Genomic DNA, 19,679 nt, shown 5'->3' on the forward strand with positions numbered 1-19,679 from the left:
TCACGCTGTAAAATATATATAGCATAGTTAGTTCGGCAATTGTATGATCCTGTTTTTTATAATAGGTTTGCTGAAGACTAGTGTCATAACCTCTCCTACATGCAACACTAAACCACAGGCTTTGCATCTACAACATTTTCAAAAGCCCTTATCATGCTGCAACCAATTTTTGTTCAACCTCACCTCAGAGCCACTCTGCACTGGAGAATCTCTCATAGAATGTGCTCTGTGAAATGTAAAAAAAGAGGGGCTGGGCATAGTTCGCCCCATTATAGGATCCGCTTGTATTAAGTGCCAATGTTTCCTGAGAGTTGCCCTCAGTTTATTCTCATATGTGATGACTGTGGTTATCAATCTGATTGACAAGCTCTCCTCCTTCTGCCTTCTTTTGGGGAATAATAACAACTCCATACGTAACAACTCGACTTTTGTGACTATTTTATCAAGCAATTCCTTAGAATAACCGCAATGTAAGAACCTCCCTACTGCTTGATCTCTGTTGGTCTTCCTGTCCTGACTGGTGCTACAATGCCTTCTGATTCATAACAACTCTCTGTAAGGAATGTTTGATATAATGTGCTTGTGATGAAAGCTCTTTGCAAGACGGAATTACCTGCTGTGGGTTTCCTAAAGAGTCTGCCCTCTATCTTCCCATGCTGCACATATGCCTGCAGGTCTAAAACAAATCCAACTGCCTCTCACTGATATGCCCTGTGAAATGCAGATTGAGATCATTTAGGTTGATTGCCTCCACAAAATGATCTCCTGTTTCTCTGGTGCCAGTCCATATGACAAATACATTGTCAATAAATCTGAACCAACACACAGCATGTTCTCTGGAAAATTCCCTGTGGTCATGGATGAGCATCTGTTTCTCCCCCCAGCCCATATGCAAACATGTCTGAGGGGCAGAACAGGTGCCCATTGCCATCACAGGCATCTGCCTGTACACTTCACTATTGAAAAGAAAGTATTTGTTATTGAGACACCATCTGTTTGTATCAATCAACATGACTGTATGCTTATACAGGTTCAAAGGTCTGTTCTAGAGGAAATATCCCACTGCCCTAAGGCCATCACCATGCCGTATGGCAGTATATAGGGAAGTTACGTTGAGTGTCACCAATATATACTCCTCTGTCCAAGGTATGTTGTATATCCTCTTAAGGAAATCACCAGAATCCTTTACATATTAGGACAGTTTGTACACAAAATTCTGTGAAACATAGTCCACATATCTCATGTGTTCTCAAATAAGCTGTCCTTTGCCACTATGACTGGCCTGCCTGGTGACTACATCGGATTTATGTGAATTGTGGGTTTGAAGTATAGGACTAGTGTTTTGGGGCTCATCATTCCTCAAAAAGAGATACACATCCTAGTTCAAAGGTCCTACATTCCTTCATTCAATTCATTCTGCATGATATTTTATTTTTACTTTGTCTAAAGTTGCTCTGTTACTTGAGGCATAGCAATCTGCATCATTTAATTGATGGCAAGCTTCAGTGATGTACATTTTCAGTGGCCACAACACTATTTTTCTGCCCTTCTCTGAGTTGCGGATCACAGTTTCCTTCTCTGAGCACAATTTCCTTACTAAGGTGTGGTAGGTTCTTTGTTGGTAAGTGTATCAGGTCTCCATGTCCTTGCTCAGTTTAATACTCATTGACTTAGATACATACTCAAATATATATATATATATATATATATATATATACATGTGTGTAAATGCATACATATATACACATGTACATACACACACACACATATATGAATTAAAAAAAACTTTATACTTACCTGCAAAATACTTACATTTTTTAGGTAAAGGCATAAGCCTGGTAACATTTTGCATGGTAAAGGCATGTGTGGTAACGGCATATGCATTATAATGGACTCGTTGTGTAAAGGCATGCATGGCATCGGCATGCGTGGTTCCATCATACATCCTACAGCAGGTTCAATGGGTCTGCCTACTTCAGTTACAGGCTAAGTTCTCTTTGAGTGACCCCACACTTCTACTAAATGGGAATGGCTCATTTCTTACATGTGCTCTTATTGTGACACTTTATTTTCCACAAAGTTTATGACTTCAGTGATGTAACATTGATGGCAGCACCCCCTTTGTGAAAACTGTGCTAGCACGACTGAGCCTTAATCTGTCTTAACTATCTGTTGGCAAAATGGGGTGATGCAGACCAATGCTACTTTTGATTAAGATGAGTTCTTTTTTAACACCTCTTTGATATTGAGTACACAAAGGTAACAATAACAGTTTGAAACACCTTGGGAAATATATATTTTGTTTACTTTATTTTACTTTACTGTCAGGGCCAGATGTACCACCATTAGAGATTGCGACTTTCAATTTTTCGAATTTTAGCAATTTGCAAATTGTGAGTCACAATCTCCGATGTTCAACAGTGTCTGAGACACTTTGCAATTCCTAAATGAGTCACAAGGACCCTGTCTTATCAATATTCATGAGGCAGGTCGCAATTTCCTACCCATTGGGAATGTCCACACTCACAGGGATGGTGACCTGCTGGGGTCAGAAGACCACCCTGTCTGTGACTGCTTTTTAAATAAATCAGTTTTTTTAAAAAGCAGTCCGTTTTCCTTAAAAGAAAATGGGATTCATTTCACAAAGAAAAATGAAATGTTTCAGTTTCATTTTTAAGGGTAGGCAATGGTCCATTGGACCACTGCCTGTTCTTAAAAAAACAATTTTGCTGCCATTGACAAAGGGGAAGGGGTCCCATAAGGGACCCCTTCCCGTTTGCGACTGGATTATCAGCTACTAGAAGTAGGCAGTAAAGTGTGATTTTTTACGACCTCATTCCAGAGGCAAAACAATCATAAAGCCCCTGCGACTCGCTATTAGGAAGGGATGCCCTTTGCATGCCCGTTGGTATGCCCCTTCCTAATATCAACTCGCAAACCCTATTTTCTGAGTCTGTAATAGGTTACTGACTCACAAAAAAGGGTTTGTACATGCCAGAGGCCATTTTAACTGTCACAAACTGGCCGATTCTCCATTTCTGTTGCTTTTTTAAGTATTTAGGTGTAACAATCAATAGGTCGCTCAAGTGGAAAGCCCATATACAAACATCTATAGGCAAATCAGAAGCTGCCACAAACTCCATCCTGAGAATAGTGCACAAACACAGTCATCAGTTTTTCAATTATATTAATGAAGACTTCCAGGCAAAAGTTGGAAAACAACATTTGCATGGAGCCACAGCTTTGTGCGTTGGATAAGTCTACACAGTGTGTAGACTGGTACAAGATACATTTCACTGTTTTAATTGCCATCAGGCTCTCCTACTGTGCCACTGAAATCAGGGATTGCCTACTTCTCCATTGAGTCCAGCTGCCAGATGGCCTTATTAAGTACAGGCTAAAAGGACTGGGGGTGCAAATTAGTTGATCAACCTCGGAAAGAACACGTTTCTATATATACAAAATCACCAGATGCAATTCAATGGGAAAAGGATGTCAAGAGACTGGCCTTGTCTATGTCTTCGAATATGAACCTACAAACACAGAAGAGGACAAATGCAATTGTTAACAAGAAATGTCTCAGCCTAATGCTAAATCAAAAAAAGCCGAGATCTTACGCAAAGTGCAGCATAAATTACCCAGCGGAGCAAATATTTTATCTGTTATGTGACCTCTCAGACCACGCAAAAAAACCGTTTTTTTTATTTGTGAAAAAGCTGGGACATTCGCACAAAATGTCAAGACACTTAGCAGTCCAGCAGGCTGTAAGAACTCTTGTTTATTTTTATGAAGACATTCTATGAGATTCCAAGTTGTTACGTATGTTTTTGTCGTGCATTTTAATGTATTGTAGCTCACAATTTGGGTTTTAATGTAATTTGTAAAATTTTGATTTTTATCTAGTTTATAATGCTTGTGTTCAAGGCATCTATTTTTTTTACATTGTGGACCGAAAGCACTTTAATGAAAAAAATAAAAATAAATCGCATAGCCCTTCTTTATAACATAGTCCATTCTTTATCAGATACCTAAACAAACTGTTTAAAGACAATTTGCTCATGTTTTTCCTCTCCATGATATAGTTTATGTCCAGAAGTGAAATTAAAAGACTGAAACTAGAAGAGTTTTGAGAAGAGGTTACTATAGTGACATAGATGATACCCGGAAAGCTGAACGGGTTTAGGGAACAGTAATATTTGGTGCAAGAGGCAGTGCTTTAGGTGGTTAAGGAAGGTATGGATAGACACTGCACAAAAATGGAAACTGACAATCCACTCAGTCTTGCTTCTAGGATACGGGTTTACTAACCTGCTAACTTGTCCTAAGGCTAACCTTCTTAAGGTAAGTGTTGAGATAATATGTTTGTAAGTGCTCAGAGAAGGAAACCTAGTACAGTTAAAACAAAAGGTGGAGTCTTGAGGTGTTACAAGGAGTTGAGATATTTACAGACACCACAGTCTTGAGCCTTCATACGATCTCAGAGAACAGGGGTAATGGAAATACAGCAAACATTTATTCCACAGTGAATCAGAGCATATGCTAAAGTTTCAGTTAAACCACAGAAGAAATATCACCAGCCTATACATCATGCAAACCAAACGTAAAACAACTCTGGTGCAAAAAACTAAATGTGAAATGGTGGTATTTGCATTATATCAGTAGCTGTTTCACATGGCCTAGAGCCCACTTTAGCTGCCTAACCAGCCTTGTGTAATCAAAAAAGTCCCAAATAAAAAATACACATATATACACATACGTTAAACTTTGCGTCAGATGGGTTGTATGTCAGAGTATCATCTGACTTAAATATTATGTCCTAAATATAATTTACAAAACCTTTCAATCAGTAGATTTATAGATAACTACTTGTCAATGGGGAGGCTATCCAGGTGCAGGCAGGGTCTAGTTAATTAACCAAATAGCCATGTCATCAGGGGCTTTCAGAACTCTGGAAGAGATGGAGAGGTCCATAGATAAAAGGGTAGCTCATTCTATGTCTTCGCTTCTAGGTAGGAGAAAGAGTGATCGCTGCATCTGCTACATCGGATGTGGGGGTAAGGGTTAGAGAAAGGACATGTAGCAGAGGTGCCTGGTGGGCTGATGGAAGTTTAGGGCGTTGTTCAAGTAAGCGGTTCCACAGTTGTGTAGGGCCTTGTATGCATGGGTCAGGAACATGAACTGGCATCTTTTCTGATGAACGTTGCCATAGACCAGTCGGCTGGAGATGAGGGCCTTGGTGATGGTGGGTCTTGAGCTTTGGGGTAGCCATTTGAATATCTTACGCAGCATGCAGAGGATGAAGAACAGGAGGAGGAGACAGAGTTGACCTGACTCATCATGGTTAACATTGTCCAGAATGGTGCATGGGTTCCAAGCGTGATCAGGGGGAGTAGGAGTAGGTCCATGTTCTGCGGACCAGCAGGATGCGTCCCATGGGGAGTTTTTCTGTTTCGGAAAATCAGTACCTCTGCCTGGTCTATGTTGAGCTTCAGGCAGTTGTCATTCATCACTTAAACTTTTATTGTATTGAGTATAAATTCAATTCAATGGGGCGATAGTTTTGTCAGATGATATTCTGTTTCCATACCAGGTTCCTTCTCTTCATCAATTCATCTGCTCAGCTGTCATTCACATTTTGTTAATACCCACCACAGCATACAACATGGGACTCTGGGTCAACTAACTTCAACTATTGACTCTCCTGCATTGTGAACAATGGCATTTTGCCTAAAAGGCATTTGCATAAAATGGCTGGTGAGCTAATACTTTGGTTTGACAATGTTTTTTTATTTCCATTATGTATCTGTGATATTTTTACTGATCTCTCTCTATTTAAACTCTGTCTTCAGGTCACAGTATTAAGAAGCCAAAAGTACATCTTTTAGTGCAACAACAATCATATTTTCCTGTGATATGCATTAAATCTTAAAAGGGGGGGCTCTACCAGATCTAGATAGACCTGCTTGCTTGGGAGCTCGTGTACTGTGATAATCCAATTATATGCATTATATGGTTAATTTTTTTTTTTTTTTTTCTAATACAAGATTATTGCAACTATATTTAGGAGCACCATGTTTCCTTTACTGTGCTGGAAGCCAATTGATAGAGGTCAGAACACAATAGACAGACATACATCCTGACATTCAATCAAACTGTAGCAGCCTGACTCTGGATTCCTTGTAGAAATTTCACTCGAACTTTTTATAGGCCAGCATAGTTAATGTTACATAATGAACTAGGGGCCAGAGGTACAAAAATACAATTTTGCATTTCTTCATAGAAATCGCTATTTACGAAAAGCAAAAAGCTATGTACAGAGATACTGATTTCCTAATAGCGATTCCTACAAAGTAGGAATCGCTATTAGGACATCAGAATTAATAAATCCCATTGCATTTTAGTCAATGGGCCGGTTTTGCATTTCCTAAAGATTTCTTATTAAGAAATAGCTTTTTAGGAAATGTAATACCAGGGATGGCAAAGGGCAAAAGGCCCCCATTGGTGCACCCCAAAAATAGGGGTCACCTGTAGAGCACAGAAGAGGAATCGCTAATAGGGAATCCCTGTTTGCCATTCCTTAAGGGTCTTTGTACTTAAGAAAAGGCTGTTTTGCATTTCTTAATGGCCCAAAATACCTATACGGAACGTTAAGAAATGCAAAAGGGCTTTGTACATCTGGCTCTAAGTGCCTTAGCTAGAGTTCGATGGACGGGTGACTCCATCACAAATATGATGGATATCCTGTCTTCCAATGTACAAGTGCCATAGGATATAATGCACAGGTTATTCAGCAGACAGGATATCCATGAAATTTGTGATGGAGTAACCCGTCCACCAAGCTGTAAATGAGGCTCGAAGGGCCAGATGTACAAAGCAGAATTGTGCCATTTGCTACAAGAAAAAAGCATTTGGTATGTATAAACCCTATTTTGCGATTCGGTAATCTATTTATCAAATCACAAGATAGATTTGCAAGTCACTATTTGGAAGGGGTGTGCCAAGGGCGAGCCTTCCAAATAGTGAGTTGCAGTGGCTTGAAAGATTGTTTTGCGACCGTGAATGTGGTCGCAAAACAATCACAGTTACCACCAACTTCAAGCTGGTGGTATTCCATTTGCAAATTAGATGGGAACCCTTTCCCCTTTGTGAAAGGGGGTGCCAACAATTTTTCAGAGCAGGCAGTGGTCCCTTGGACCACTGTCTAGTCTGAAAAAAAAGGAAACTTTTCATTTTTTTTGTGATGCATCCTGTTTTCCTTTGAGGAAAATGGGCTTCATTTTTTTTTAAAAACTGCTTTATTTATAAAGCAGTCACAGACCTGGTGGTCTGGACCACCCTCCTTGTGATTGCAGCTATTCCCTATGGCGTCGCAAACTGCGACCTACCTCATGAATATTAATGAGGGAGGTCATTTGCAACCCCATTGGGAATCGCAAACAGTGTGCTTGACACTGTTGTACATTTTCTTTTGCAACTCACAATTTGCGATTTCCAAACGATTTGCAAATTGCGAGTCGCAAAAAAAAATGACATACATCTGGCCCTAAGGCACATATATATTAGACAAGATCATTGGTTGATAGGAGAAGTTGAATTTTCCCAAGCATGGATGCTTTGCAATTGATGTTTTTGATCCTGGCGTCAATCTAAACATAGGAAGACATTTTACTATCGAAGAGGACTCCACATTTTTTGCTTTTTTGTTAGAATTAGAGCTTTCCCCAACACGGAAGAGGCTGTTGACATCCTCACAGGTGGCTATGGATATCCTTTAAAGAACCACATCCACTCAATACCTACTCAACCGGAGGAAAGATTAATACCAATATACAAATCAGCAGCACCATTGAACAGGCCTCTGAAGTCTCAGCGTCCGATGCAGCTGTGCATGATTCAGATCATCCTCTACCATGGTTGCAGCCTTGGGGCAGAGCTTTTCCCACATTGGTTCTGTATGATATTCCTTTGGGTGGTCTTCTGTGAGTGCCCTGGCAAGTCTTTTAAGTAGCTCAATCTTTTCTTGCAGACCTGTGTATCCCTTGGTGCTGGAATAACAGCATTGTTTTTGTGTAAGATGCTGTCCTATGTTTGTGCTGCTATACGTACTGGCCACCAGGCATCCAAATAGATGGTTAAACTTGTTCTTAAACTCTTTGGCCAAGATAGCAAATGTATGTAGGAGGATGGCCTGGTGTGTAGTGGGTACCTATGGTACTTACACCTTATACCAGGTTCAGTTATCCCTTATTAGTGAAATGTATGCAGTGTCTAGAAGCCAGGCTCTTTAGAGGTAGCTGTGGATGAACAGCCAAGGCTCCTCTATGAGATATGCAAAGCTCATGTAACACCACTGTAGTGACAGAGTACTCACACTCATGAAAGAAAATACTTAGTGTTACAAAAATAAAGGTACTTTATTTTGGTGACACAAATACCAAAAATACCATAGAGACTATACTCCCTTAGAAGGAAAGTAATACACAAATTATATACACTAGTATGCAGAAATAGGCATGAAAAGAGTTAAAAACAGTGCAATTACTGAAGGTCACAATAGTTAGAAATGGGCCTAGGGGGAGCACAAACCGTATACTAAGAAAGTAGGAAGCAAAAGTCGGACTCCCACCTAGGCAAGTGTGATGTGTAGAGGGGAACTGGGAGTACTATAAAAACCCAAAGGTAAATACCAGAACCCACCCCAGTGACCAGGAAAGCAGGAGTAAAACACAGAACTTTTCCCAGCACACACACACAGAAAAGAGAAAAAGATTTATGCAAAATGCAGAAGAGACTGCAAGACACCAACAGTGGATTCCTGGACAAGAAGACCTGTGGAAAAAGGGGACCAAGTCCAAGAAGCACAAAAGAGTCCAGGGGGAGCAGGAGCCCCTGCTAACCCGGATGAAGGTATAAAAGGAAAACCACTGGTGAAGAAGAAAAGTCAGCACTGCACCCTAGAAGACGAATTCATGGAAGGTGCAAGTGATGTCCCATGTCAGATGGAGGATTGCAGTCGGGTTTGCGCCATCAGAGTCCACCAACAAGCCTTGGCACACGCAAAGCTCGTGGTTAGCGGAAAATGGAGCTGCCCCGGACCAGGAAGGACCAGGTGAACTACACCCAGCAGGGGGAGTTAGAGAGGGCTCTCAGCAACTCAGAGAGCCCACAGAAGACCAGGCAGCGCACACAGGAGTCCCACAGTAGGGGGACAAGGAAGTTGCAGAAGAGGACCACGCAGCACTACGACAAAGGCTTACCCCTCTCTGGAGAACCACTCAGGAAGCTGTGCGTCGCAGGATAACGTGCTGGGGGCCGGACCGAAGGACTTGGAGGAAGGATACCAACAAGCCTTGGCAGCTGCAAAACATGCAGTGCATGGGAATACTGTCTTGCGTGGGAAGGCAATCTCTTACCTCCACCAAAGCAGGACAGTTGGAAGAGAGGACCATCAGGACCACTTCAGTCCACCACCCATGATGCAGGATCCACCAGCTCAGCAGGAGAGGGGATCCATGCAGCTGGTCGTCATTGCAGTTGTTGCCTGCAGAAGCAGGGGACTCCATCACCCCAAAGGAGATTCCTTTGCTCTTCTGACGCAGCCTGAAGACGGACTGTCTTCAGAGGATGCACAACTGGGAAACAGGTGCAGTTGCTGGCAGCGGCCGGAGATACAAATTTGCCGAACGTTTCCGGCTGGAGTCTTGCAATCTGAATCTGAGGAACCATCCAAAGGAGATACCCTAATAGCCCTGGAAGGGCGGATTTGTCACCTAACCAGGTAATCACCTATCAGGGGAGGGCTCTGATATCACCTGCTGGCACTGGCTACTCAGATGCTCCCAGAGTTCCCTGCCAACCTTGAATCCATGATGGCAAAACCCAGGGACCCTCTGGAGGAGCTCTGAGCACCACCCTTGGGGTGGTGATGGACAGGGGAGTGGTCACTCCCGTTTGCTTTGTCCAGTTTCGTGCCAGTGCAGGGACTAGGGGTCCCTGAACTGGTGTTGACTGGTTTATGCAAGGAGGACACCAAATGTGCGCTTCAAAGCATTTCCAGTGGCTTGGGGAGGCTACCCCTCCAAAGCCTGTAACACCTGTTTCCAAAGAGAGAGGGTGTAACACCCCTCTCCCAAATTAAATCCTTTGTTCTGCCTTCCTGGGCTCGAGCTTTCCAAGCAACAGGAGGGCAGAAACCTGTCTGTGAGGTGGCAACAGCTGGGGCTGCCTGGAAAACCTCAGAAGACTGGAATGGCAATAATGGGGGTCATCTAAGGAGCCCCCAGAATGCATGGAATCATACAACCAATGCTTGCAAAAGCCTTGGGGTATGATTCCAATATGTTTGATATCAAACATGCCTATGTTCGGAGTTACCATGATGTAGCTGGACATAGGTAGTGAGCTATGTCCAGTACACACGTAAAATGGTATTCCTCTTTCTCAAAGTCCGGGAAAATGGTGCTGGAGGTCATGGGGAACCTCTGCTAGTGCAGGGATGCCCTCACACACATGTACTTTGCCCTCTGCCCTCAGTGCTGGAGGGTCTGCTATAGGGATGACTTATAAGTGACCTGGTGTAGTGTAAATGGCAGGGAAAGGGTGCATGCACCTTTTCACGCAGGCTGCATTGACAGTCCTGCTGAAACCTTTGCATGGGCTCCCTATGGGTGGCAAAATATATGCTGCAGCCCCTGGAACCATAATGCCTTGGTCACCTAGGTACCATATACTAGGGACTCATAAGGGGGCACCAGTGTGCCAATTGTGAGTGAAATACAGAGTTTTGGAAGAGAGAGCATAATCACTGGGGTCCTGGTTAGCAGGATCCCAGTGAACACAGTCAAGCACACTGGCATCAGGCAGAACATGGGGGTAACCATGCCAAGAAAGAGGGTACTTTCCTACAATTTGGACCTAATTATGCTGCTTTTTCTTTGCCTTGCCAACACCAAGCAGTCAATCACATGGGGATCATGTTTTGTCCCTGGTCCCTCATATGGTAGTGAGATAGATTCTGTGCACATTTTTCTGAAATTATTCTCCCCTTTTCCTCTTTCGGTGTTCTGTGTCTGGTATTTTTGCATATGTCAGTGTTTATATCACAAATGCTACTAGGCTTATCTTGACCACACCCAAACACCATTCTATTACCTCTCAGCTCAGAGATTGTCACTGGCTGCCCAACCACAAAAGAAAGAGCTTCAAAGCATTAGTACTTACTTTTCGCGTCTTTTCCAACAAGGCCCGAAAATATCTCCAAAGCTTCATTTATTATTATGCCCTAATAAGACTTCTTAGATCCCCCATTGCATGACTTGTGATTATCCTTCAGTTTAAGGACTGGTGTCAGCTTCTCCCTTGTAGCTGCAAAGTTTTGAAACACTCTCCCTCAAGAACTTTGTTAGGTAGCCCTGGAATTTTCCTTTAAAAAACAGTTAAAAACATAACACTTTAATTCCAACAAAAGGCCTGATTTAGAATTTGGCGGAGGGGTTACTCTGTCACAATGGTGCCGGATATCCCGTCCGCCGAAATATAAATCCTATTGTGTCCCACGGGATTTTATTTCAGCGAACCGGATATCCGTCACTCTTGTGACAGAGTTACCCCTCCCCAAACTCTAAATCAGGCCCAAAGTCTGCAATCTATGGATTAGCTAGAATATTTCAACGACTGAACACCCTGGTTTTGGGTAGGTCACACTCTACAAATCTGCATTTATCTATTCATTTGTCAAAGCACTTACACAGAATCCTAGCAAATAGCAGTTTTAATGCTTCTATCGCTGCACGCACCTAAAAACAAAGTTGAATGGGGCAAATAAGGCCATCGCCCTGAAACAAAATTAAGTCCACTTGGAAGTACTGGTCCACGTTTGCCTCCAATTCCGTACGTTCGGCAGTAGGATGTATATTGGTATGCATTCAATGTATGTTTCCATTTACTTATTTTTCCTCAATAAAAAAAACAGGACTATATGAATACAACTATGGTTTAAGGATGACTGTATGGTTGCTCCCCTTAATTTCCTCCTTTTCTAAAAACGTTTACATTTTTACTTTGTCAAACTACTATGAATGTGTGAACATTGCCCCACCTTTTATTTTTTTGTCAATTGTTTAGCAAATAACTATTAGTTATGTGTAGTTTTGTTTTTACCTTCTTCAATGGAACAATTTTCTAAATAGTTTTGAAATCCTGTAAATGCATTTCGTGCAAGTATGCATTCTTACAATACTTAAATACTTACGACTACATTTAAGAGATATGGACCTTCCTTTGATCAACTGATGTGTTTACTTTTTTTTCAGGAAAAATCTATTGTTTTTTCTCTCAAAATAATAATAAGATCAGTGCAAGCGCTACAATTGAGGTTGTCGATCTTCCCACCAAAGATAGCATCGCTATATACCCCATTAGGAAAAATGTTTACTGCAACAGAACATTCATTCCAGAAGTACTAATACAATGCTCCTATGAAGGAGCTGGGAAATATAACGTTACATTTACAACACCAGAACCAGGTAAAATGTCTTTCAGTGTGTTCTCTGCTCAAGTCTGTGATGCTATTTCATAGTAATATAAAGTGAAATTAAATGTTGTAAATTTTGAAATTCAGTCAAATTGAATTATTATTTATTTATTTTTTAAGTAGGAAAGGCCCGTCTTTACTAACTATAGGGCATATAATTGCAAAATTGATAGTCACTTTGGTTTTCAGATCTTTACCATGCATCATTGTCATAAAACTGTGATGTCTAACATTTGTCTGAGATAAACAACTAAAGATTATCATGATATCCACAAAAGATACATTTACATGCAGTGAGCGCTATGGAGAAAAATCATACATTTTGGCCTAAGGATTTCAACCTATACTTTGGTGTAGATTAACACATTTTCGGAATTCTCAAAGAATGCCAAGAGCACTCCAGGAAGCTGCGCTACTCCCAGCTTTCAAGGAGTACTCTCAAGCAGAAGCAGTTACATAAGTTTGATGCTGCACAATTATGCTTGTGTAAATGCATACCAGATGTGCAATTGCATTTGCAAACTTTCTTTTTTCCTCTTCATGAAACACGTTTCTCTGTGGAAAACTACTTTCCTTACACCCCATCAGTGTTAGAGGTGTTCCTTCGTGCTCATACCCACCACAGAAAGTGGTTTACTCCTGTCCTTGACAGGAATACATTTACAATTATTTCCAGGGATGAAGGAATCAAGAAAAAGTTTGCAAATACCCTCAAAATTGTGAGGTAGCACTTGTGCACTATTTTTCCAGAGCATCCCTATTCAGGAATGCCTCTTTATGGTCATTGAAAGGCACACTTAACCCACGCTGTCGTATGAATACATTGGTTGCTGATTGTAAATTGAATTATTTGAATTTTCACCTATAATTCTATAATTTTGATAAGCTTGCGCAATGTGCATGTGCAAATGACCGTGTATCGGACATATTGACGTTTTAATTGTACTTATACACACTCTCTAATCGTCTCTGTCTGTAATCTATAACCAGGAGGGTCAGATTTATACTAGAGATTGTCTAAATATTCACCAGAAATCAATTTACTTTAAATTACTCTATTATGCAACATATTTATATAGTCAGTAAAATATGGAGTAACTTATTTTTGTTTTATTACGAATAAATTACCAGGAGCCAGTTAAATATCTTCAAAAGTGTTTTAGTTTGTTTTATTGTATTTGAATGTAGGAAGTATTAATCGTAATTTCATATGTAAAACTGGAACTTCCTTTTCCACCCGCGGGACATGTAGTTTATATTTTTGCATTTCTATTAAACATTTGCTATGATGACTTTTAAATATAATAATTAACCCATTAAAGGGAAATGGAGAGGGAATACTAAGGGCCAGACTTAAAGAAAAGTGGCGCAGCGCGGTGCTGCGCCAAAATTGGTAGCGCCGCGCCACTTTAAAAACGCAGGGATGCACCGTATTTAAGGGAATACGGCGCACCCCTGCGTTTCACCCTGCGCTGGTGCTAAATTTAGCTGCCAGCGCCAATGGAGGCATCCTTGCACCATCGTGCAAGGATGTCTGTGTTGAGGGGTGTGATTGTTTATGTGTGGGAAGGTGTCCCTTCCTGCACATAAACAATCATTAATGGCACTTTGGCACTTCTGTGTGTGCTGCAAATGATTGTTTATGTGCAGGATGGGACACCTTCCCGCACATAAACAATCATTTCTGGCATTTTGATTTTTCTATGCGTGTGGCAGAAAGCAGCACGCATTCAAAAAGCAAATATACGAGGAGGAATAAAAGTATTCCTCTTCGTTGCGCCCTGCTATCACCACCCCTGGGGTGGCATTCGATTTTGGCGCTGCCTCAGGTTTACAAAATTTCATAAATCTGAGGCAGTGTCAAAATGCAATGGGTGTTGCTGTGGCACGCCCACAGCAACACCCATTGCACGCCCCTTCCACACACAGTGCTGCATGGGAAGGGGCTGAATTTACAAGGTGGGGTTAAGCCACAAAAAGTGGCTTAACCCCACCTTGTAAATACGGCACTGTGCTTAGAGCCACAGGAGCATCACAAAAAATGGCACTCCTGTGGCGCTAGGGGCCTATAATTACGTCCCTTAATGAACAAATCACATTGCTTGTGCATGAGATGGGAGTTAAGGTACAGGTGAGGGAGGATGTAGGAATGATTTGATTTGACTTGATGCTAATATATAGAATGCTCAGTGGAGGAAAATGGCTTCCTGTTGCAGTTACCCTCCAATTTTTGCCTGATATTGATGCTGATTTGACTTAGAAGTGTGCTGGGACACTGCTCACCAGGCCCCAGCTCCAGTGTTCTTTCACTTAAAATTTTAAAATTGTTCCACAATTGGCACATCCCCGGCACACAGATAAGTCCCTTGTAAAAGGTACCAGTGGTACCAAGGGCCCTGTGACCAGGGAAGGTACCTAAGGGCTGCAGCATGTGTTGTGCCACCCTAAGGGACCCCTCACCTAACACATGCACACTGCCATCGCAGATTGTGTGGGTTAGTGAGGAGAAAAAAGGCAAAGTCAACATGGCATCCCCCTCAGGATGCCATGCACACAAAATACTGCCTGTGGCATAGGTAAGTCACCCCTCTATCAGGCCTTACAGCCCTAAGGCAGGGTGCACTATACCACAGGTGAGGGCATAGCTGCATGAGCAATATGTTATGTTATGTCATGTGGATTTTTATAGCGCATGGCTACCCGGAGGCCTCCCAGCGCTCGGAGCTTAAAAACAGTAGCATGACGAGTGAGAGCAGTGAGAATTAGATTTTAAATAACTTGGGGCCAGATGTAGGAAGTGTTTTGCATGGTGCAAACAACGAATATTGCTGTTTGCGCCATGCAAAACGCACATCGGGATTCTCATTCCCATTATGCGAGTCAGTAACCAGGTTACCGACTCGCAAAATGGGAATGTGACTCGGAAATAGGAAGGGGTGTTCCCCTTTCTATTTGCAATTCGCATCACGATGTAGAATTGCTTTGTGACCGCGAACGCGGTCGCAAAGCAATTTGCAGTTAGCACCCATTTCAAATGGGGGTTAGCACCCCATGGGACCCCTTCCCCTTTGTGAATGGCTCTAAAATAGGATTTTTTTCCTATGGACCACTGCCTTCTCTGAAAAAATGAAACAATAGTGTTTCATTTTTTCGTGTCTATTGCAACTTGTTTTCCTTTTAAAAACTGCTTTATTAAAAAAGCAGTCACAGACATGGTGGTCTGCTGTCTCCAGCAGGCCACCATCCCTGAGAGTGCTGCGAATCGGAAGGGGGTCGCAAATTGCGACCCACCTCATTAATATTAATGAGGTGGGTCTTTGCGACCCCTTTCCAATTCGCAGATGGTGTCAGGGACACCATCCTGCATCTGGGTTTGCGACTTGCAAATTGCGAGTCACTCAGACTCGCAACTTGCGAGTCGCAAACCCAAACTTACGTACATCTGGCCCCATGTATTTAAAGCCTTACGGAAGGTCAGTTCATGGCTAGTTGCTCGGAGGCCAGGAGGTAAGGAGTTCCACAGCTTTGACCCCTGATATGCCACGGATCTTCCACCCCATCTGGCTTTCTTCATTTTTGGAATCACTGCCACGCCAGCTGAGGAGGATCTGAGTGGGCTGTTAGGGGAATAGATGGAGGCTAATGTTCTCAGCAATACTGGGCCTCTATTATGTAGTGCTCTATGCATGTGGCAAAGTGTCTTAAATTGTATCCTCTTGGCCACAGGAAGCCAATCAAGCAAGGAGATTCCTGCTTTTATGGATTCATACTTGGATGTGTTCAGCAGTAAACGTGCGGAGGCATTCTGAACTGTCTGCAACCTTTTAATCATGTAACCTGGCTCCCCAATAAACAATGAATTTCCATAATCCATTTGTGATCCGATCAGAGCCTGTATAATAATTCTTTTGGCTAGGAAAGGCAGGATTGTGAAAACCCTCCTTAGAAGCCTGAGGAGACCAAAGGAGGTGGCCGCTATTGTATTAGCTTGGTAAACCATGGATAGTTGTGGGTCAAGCCATACACCCAGACTTTTAATAAGTCTTTTGGGTGGAGGTGGATATCCCAGGTCATCCAAGATTGATGGATTGGGAGTGGGCTTTATATGTTGCCCCAGTATCATCACCTCTGTCTTATTATCATTGAGTTTTAGCTTACTTCTGGACATCCATGCTGCCACAGCTTGGAGGCAGGGGCCAAGCTGTGAACCTTTAGAACAGAAATCATTGGATAATGAGACAACTAGTTGTGTGTCGTCAGCATAGGACACCAAGGCCAGGCCAAATGGCTTAACTATTTCTGCCAGTAGTCTCATGTATATGTTAAATAAGATCGGGCTGAGGGAGGACCCATGTGGGACTCCACAGCTGTTGTTAAAACACTCTGAGAAATATGATCTATGTAGAACTTGAAATGTTCTGTTCTTAATGAAAGAGATGATCCAGTCTAATGCCTGCCCAGATCTTCCAGTCTCTTGTATCCTCTCAATTAAAATGTCAAGATCAACTGTATCAAAGGCGTCGCTAAGATCTAAAAGAATGATAGCTGTCTCCATGCCTTGGTCTACCCGTCTTCTAGCTTCTTCCGTAACAGCAATCAGTGCGGTCTCAGTACCATGTAATGGTCGAAAGCCCATCTGTGTAGCCTAAAGGATATTATTATACTCCATGAAACTGGAGAGTTGGGTGTTGACGTGTTTTTCAGCTATCTTAGAAAGGACAGGCAACAGTGAGATGGGTCTATAGTTGCTGAGAAGTACAGGGTAAAGATTGGGTTTCTTCAGGAGTGGTTTTATGATAGCGTGTTTCCACTGATTCGGTACTGAGCCAGACGATAGTGAAAGATTAATACGTTTTGCGATAATAGAAATTGTCACTGAGGCGCCTAATGTCAGCACCTGCAGCAGAGCGGGATCAAGGGGGGATCCTATTTAAGAGTTAGAAGGTATCTACTGACGTCTTCTTCCGATATCCAGGAGAAATCTAAGTAAGCCGCTGAGCCCATGGGGTTTTGTTATGGTATTCTCTGTTCCTGATCACAAGCGGTCGGGAAGGTCGAATAAATATCTAATATTTTTTGTTGAAAATATGATGCAAGGTTATTGGCAGGTTCCTGAGATGCATCCATGAGTGCCATGCTCCCTTGAGACTGCGTGATTTCATTAAGGACCTTAAAAATCTCTTTGGGGCAATTGGCCAACCGTTCAATTTTTGAGGAGTAGTATCTGGCTTGAGCTGTTTTTATCTCAGTGTGATAGGACCATATTGATTTCCTATATTCTTGTTTTGATATATCATCATGTAATTTTCGCCATCTCCTTTCACACTTTCTGCATTCTCTTTTGAGATGCCGAAGATGTGGAATGAACCAAAGGGAACTCTGCCTATACTGTCCCCTCCCATTAGAAGAAAGCGGTACAAGAGCATCTAGTACCTACAGTGTCTAAGCCAATTCTTGGAGTATTTGCTCATGTCTCAACTGTTCCTTTTCTTTTATACCTAAGTAATCATCTGAAGCTAGTATTGTGCCTGTCCCTCTTCTACTGCAACTGCCTTGTTCAACTTTGTCCCTGGCAATCTGAAGAAGCTACATTGACCATCAATAACCCAGGGATCTTTTTTAAGAACCTTTCCAGTGTAACACAACCCTTCTTACTCAAGGGCTCAAATACATCTGAAAACTGTGGCCAGATGTAAAATGCATATGGTGTATCATGCATGTTTGCTGTCGCAAACGGTCCAATCGGGCCATTTGCGACTGCAAAAATGCATTTTGGCATGTATGAATTCCAATTTGTGATTCGGTAACTTCTTATGAATGTATGCACATTTTTTAAGAACAGGCAGTGATTCTACAGACCACTGCCTATTCTTAAAAAATGAAAATAAAACTTTTCATTTTTCTTTTTCAAAAGCATCCCGTTTTTCTTTAAGGAAAACGGCCTGCATTTAAAAAAGAAAGATTGCTTTACTTAAAAGCACTCACAGTCATGGTGGTCTGCTGAGACCAGCAGGCCACCAACCCTGTAATTTTAGTGTTTCCTAACGGGTCGCAATTTGTGACCAAACTCATGAACATTAATGAGGTAGGCCACTTTGCGACCCATTAGGAAACGCAAAATGAAACTCCATGAGTTTCATACATTAGAATAGTGATTACCTAATTGCAATTGGCAGGGAATCTCAATTAGGTATTTGCAATTTAATAAAATGATAGATCTGGCCCTGTGTTTCTCCTCTGTCGCGTTTTTAGAATCTCCCTATAATTCTAAAAAACTTCAAGGTGGTATATCCTTCTCCTTTCAAAGGTCAAAAGATTTGAACTTCCAAGATTTATGTTGTTTTTGGAAAGCTGTGAAAATCCTAGGCATTCGGCCTGTAATTACACTATTGATGTTTTGTTCATTCATGCCCAGCACTTTGACATCCTACTTGGTATTGCATGCTACAGAAAAATTCCAAATGAAAAATAAATATAGAATATCTCGACTATTGAACAAATCTAGCTCAGAGTGAGTACTCATAACATTTGCTTGGCAAATCAAAGCAAGCTCACCTCCCATTTTCTGTGGTGATCTGCTTCTAAGATTTTGAAACCAGATCATTCTGTTAATTTTATATCGGGACCACAATATATTAACAAAGAAAAGATCTCCTGTTATCTATAAACTGGGTAGAATATTTGAATGTATTGATATTTCAGAAGTGTATCTTTAACAACAATGAGGGGAAAGCTGAGAAGGTTCTTTTGGTCCATTACACAGCCTCCTTAATGCACAAAACTCAACTCGAATAGCTTGATGTTCCATGTATGGTACTTAAGCAAAATCTTTCTTTAAGTCACCAACTACCAGATCCAGCGAGTCTCATCTTTAGAATACACTGACTCTCACCCACCTTTTTGACATGCTTCATCGTCGACTCGTGCTAACATTGGGGATCTTTTCGGAGATCTTTTTTTTATTTTTAGATGAAAAGGCCCCAAGGTGAGGCACCGTCAGACTTCTGTTTTTTAGATGAGGCTTTTGTAAGTGATATAAAATTACCTGTGATCAGTGTTGAAGAGTTTATTATTTTTTAATTTGCAAATTTCATGATACAATTAAAAGCAAATAATGGACTTGTGGGGAATTATAATACCAAATGTC

General features: G+C 41.7%; 1 protein-coding gene across 5 annotated transcripts in view; it reads left to right on the forward strand.

Annotated features, from left to right (window-relative positions):
* LOC138296696 (adhesion G protein-coupled receptor F5-like) overlaps nt 1-19,679 on the forward strand; it is a 1,100,568-nt gene that overhangs the window by 680,219 nt on the left and 400,670 nt on the right. For all 5 annotated transcript variants that reach the window (XM_069236068.1, XM_069236070.1, XM_069236069.1 and 2 more), the window contains one exon: nt 12,312-12,524. In XM_069236068.1, the coding sequence (XP_069092169.1) occupies nt 12,312-12,524 (213 nt within the window). The remainder of the gene's footprint in view (nt 1-12,311; nt 12,525-19,679) is intronic.

Source organism: Pleurodeles waltl, chromosome 5 (assembly GCF_031143425.1).
Source record: "Pleurodeles waltl isolate 20211129_DDA chromosome 5, aPleWal1.hap1.20221129, whole genome shotgun sequence".
NCBI lineage: Eukaryota > Metazoa > Chordata > Amphibia > Caudata > Salamandridae > Pleurodeles > Pleurodeles waltl.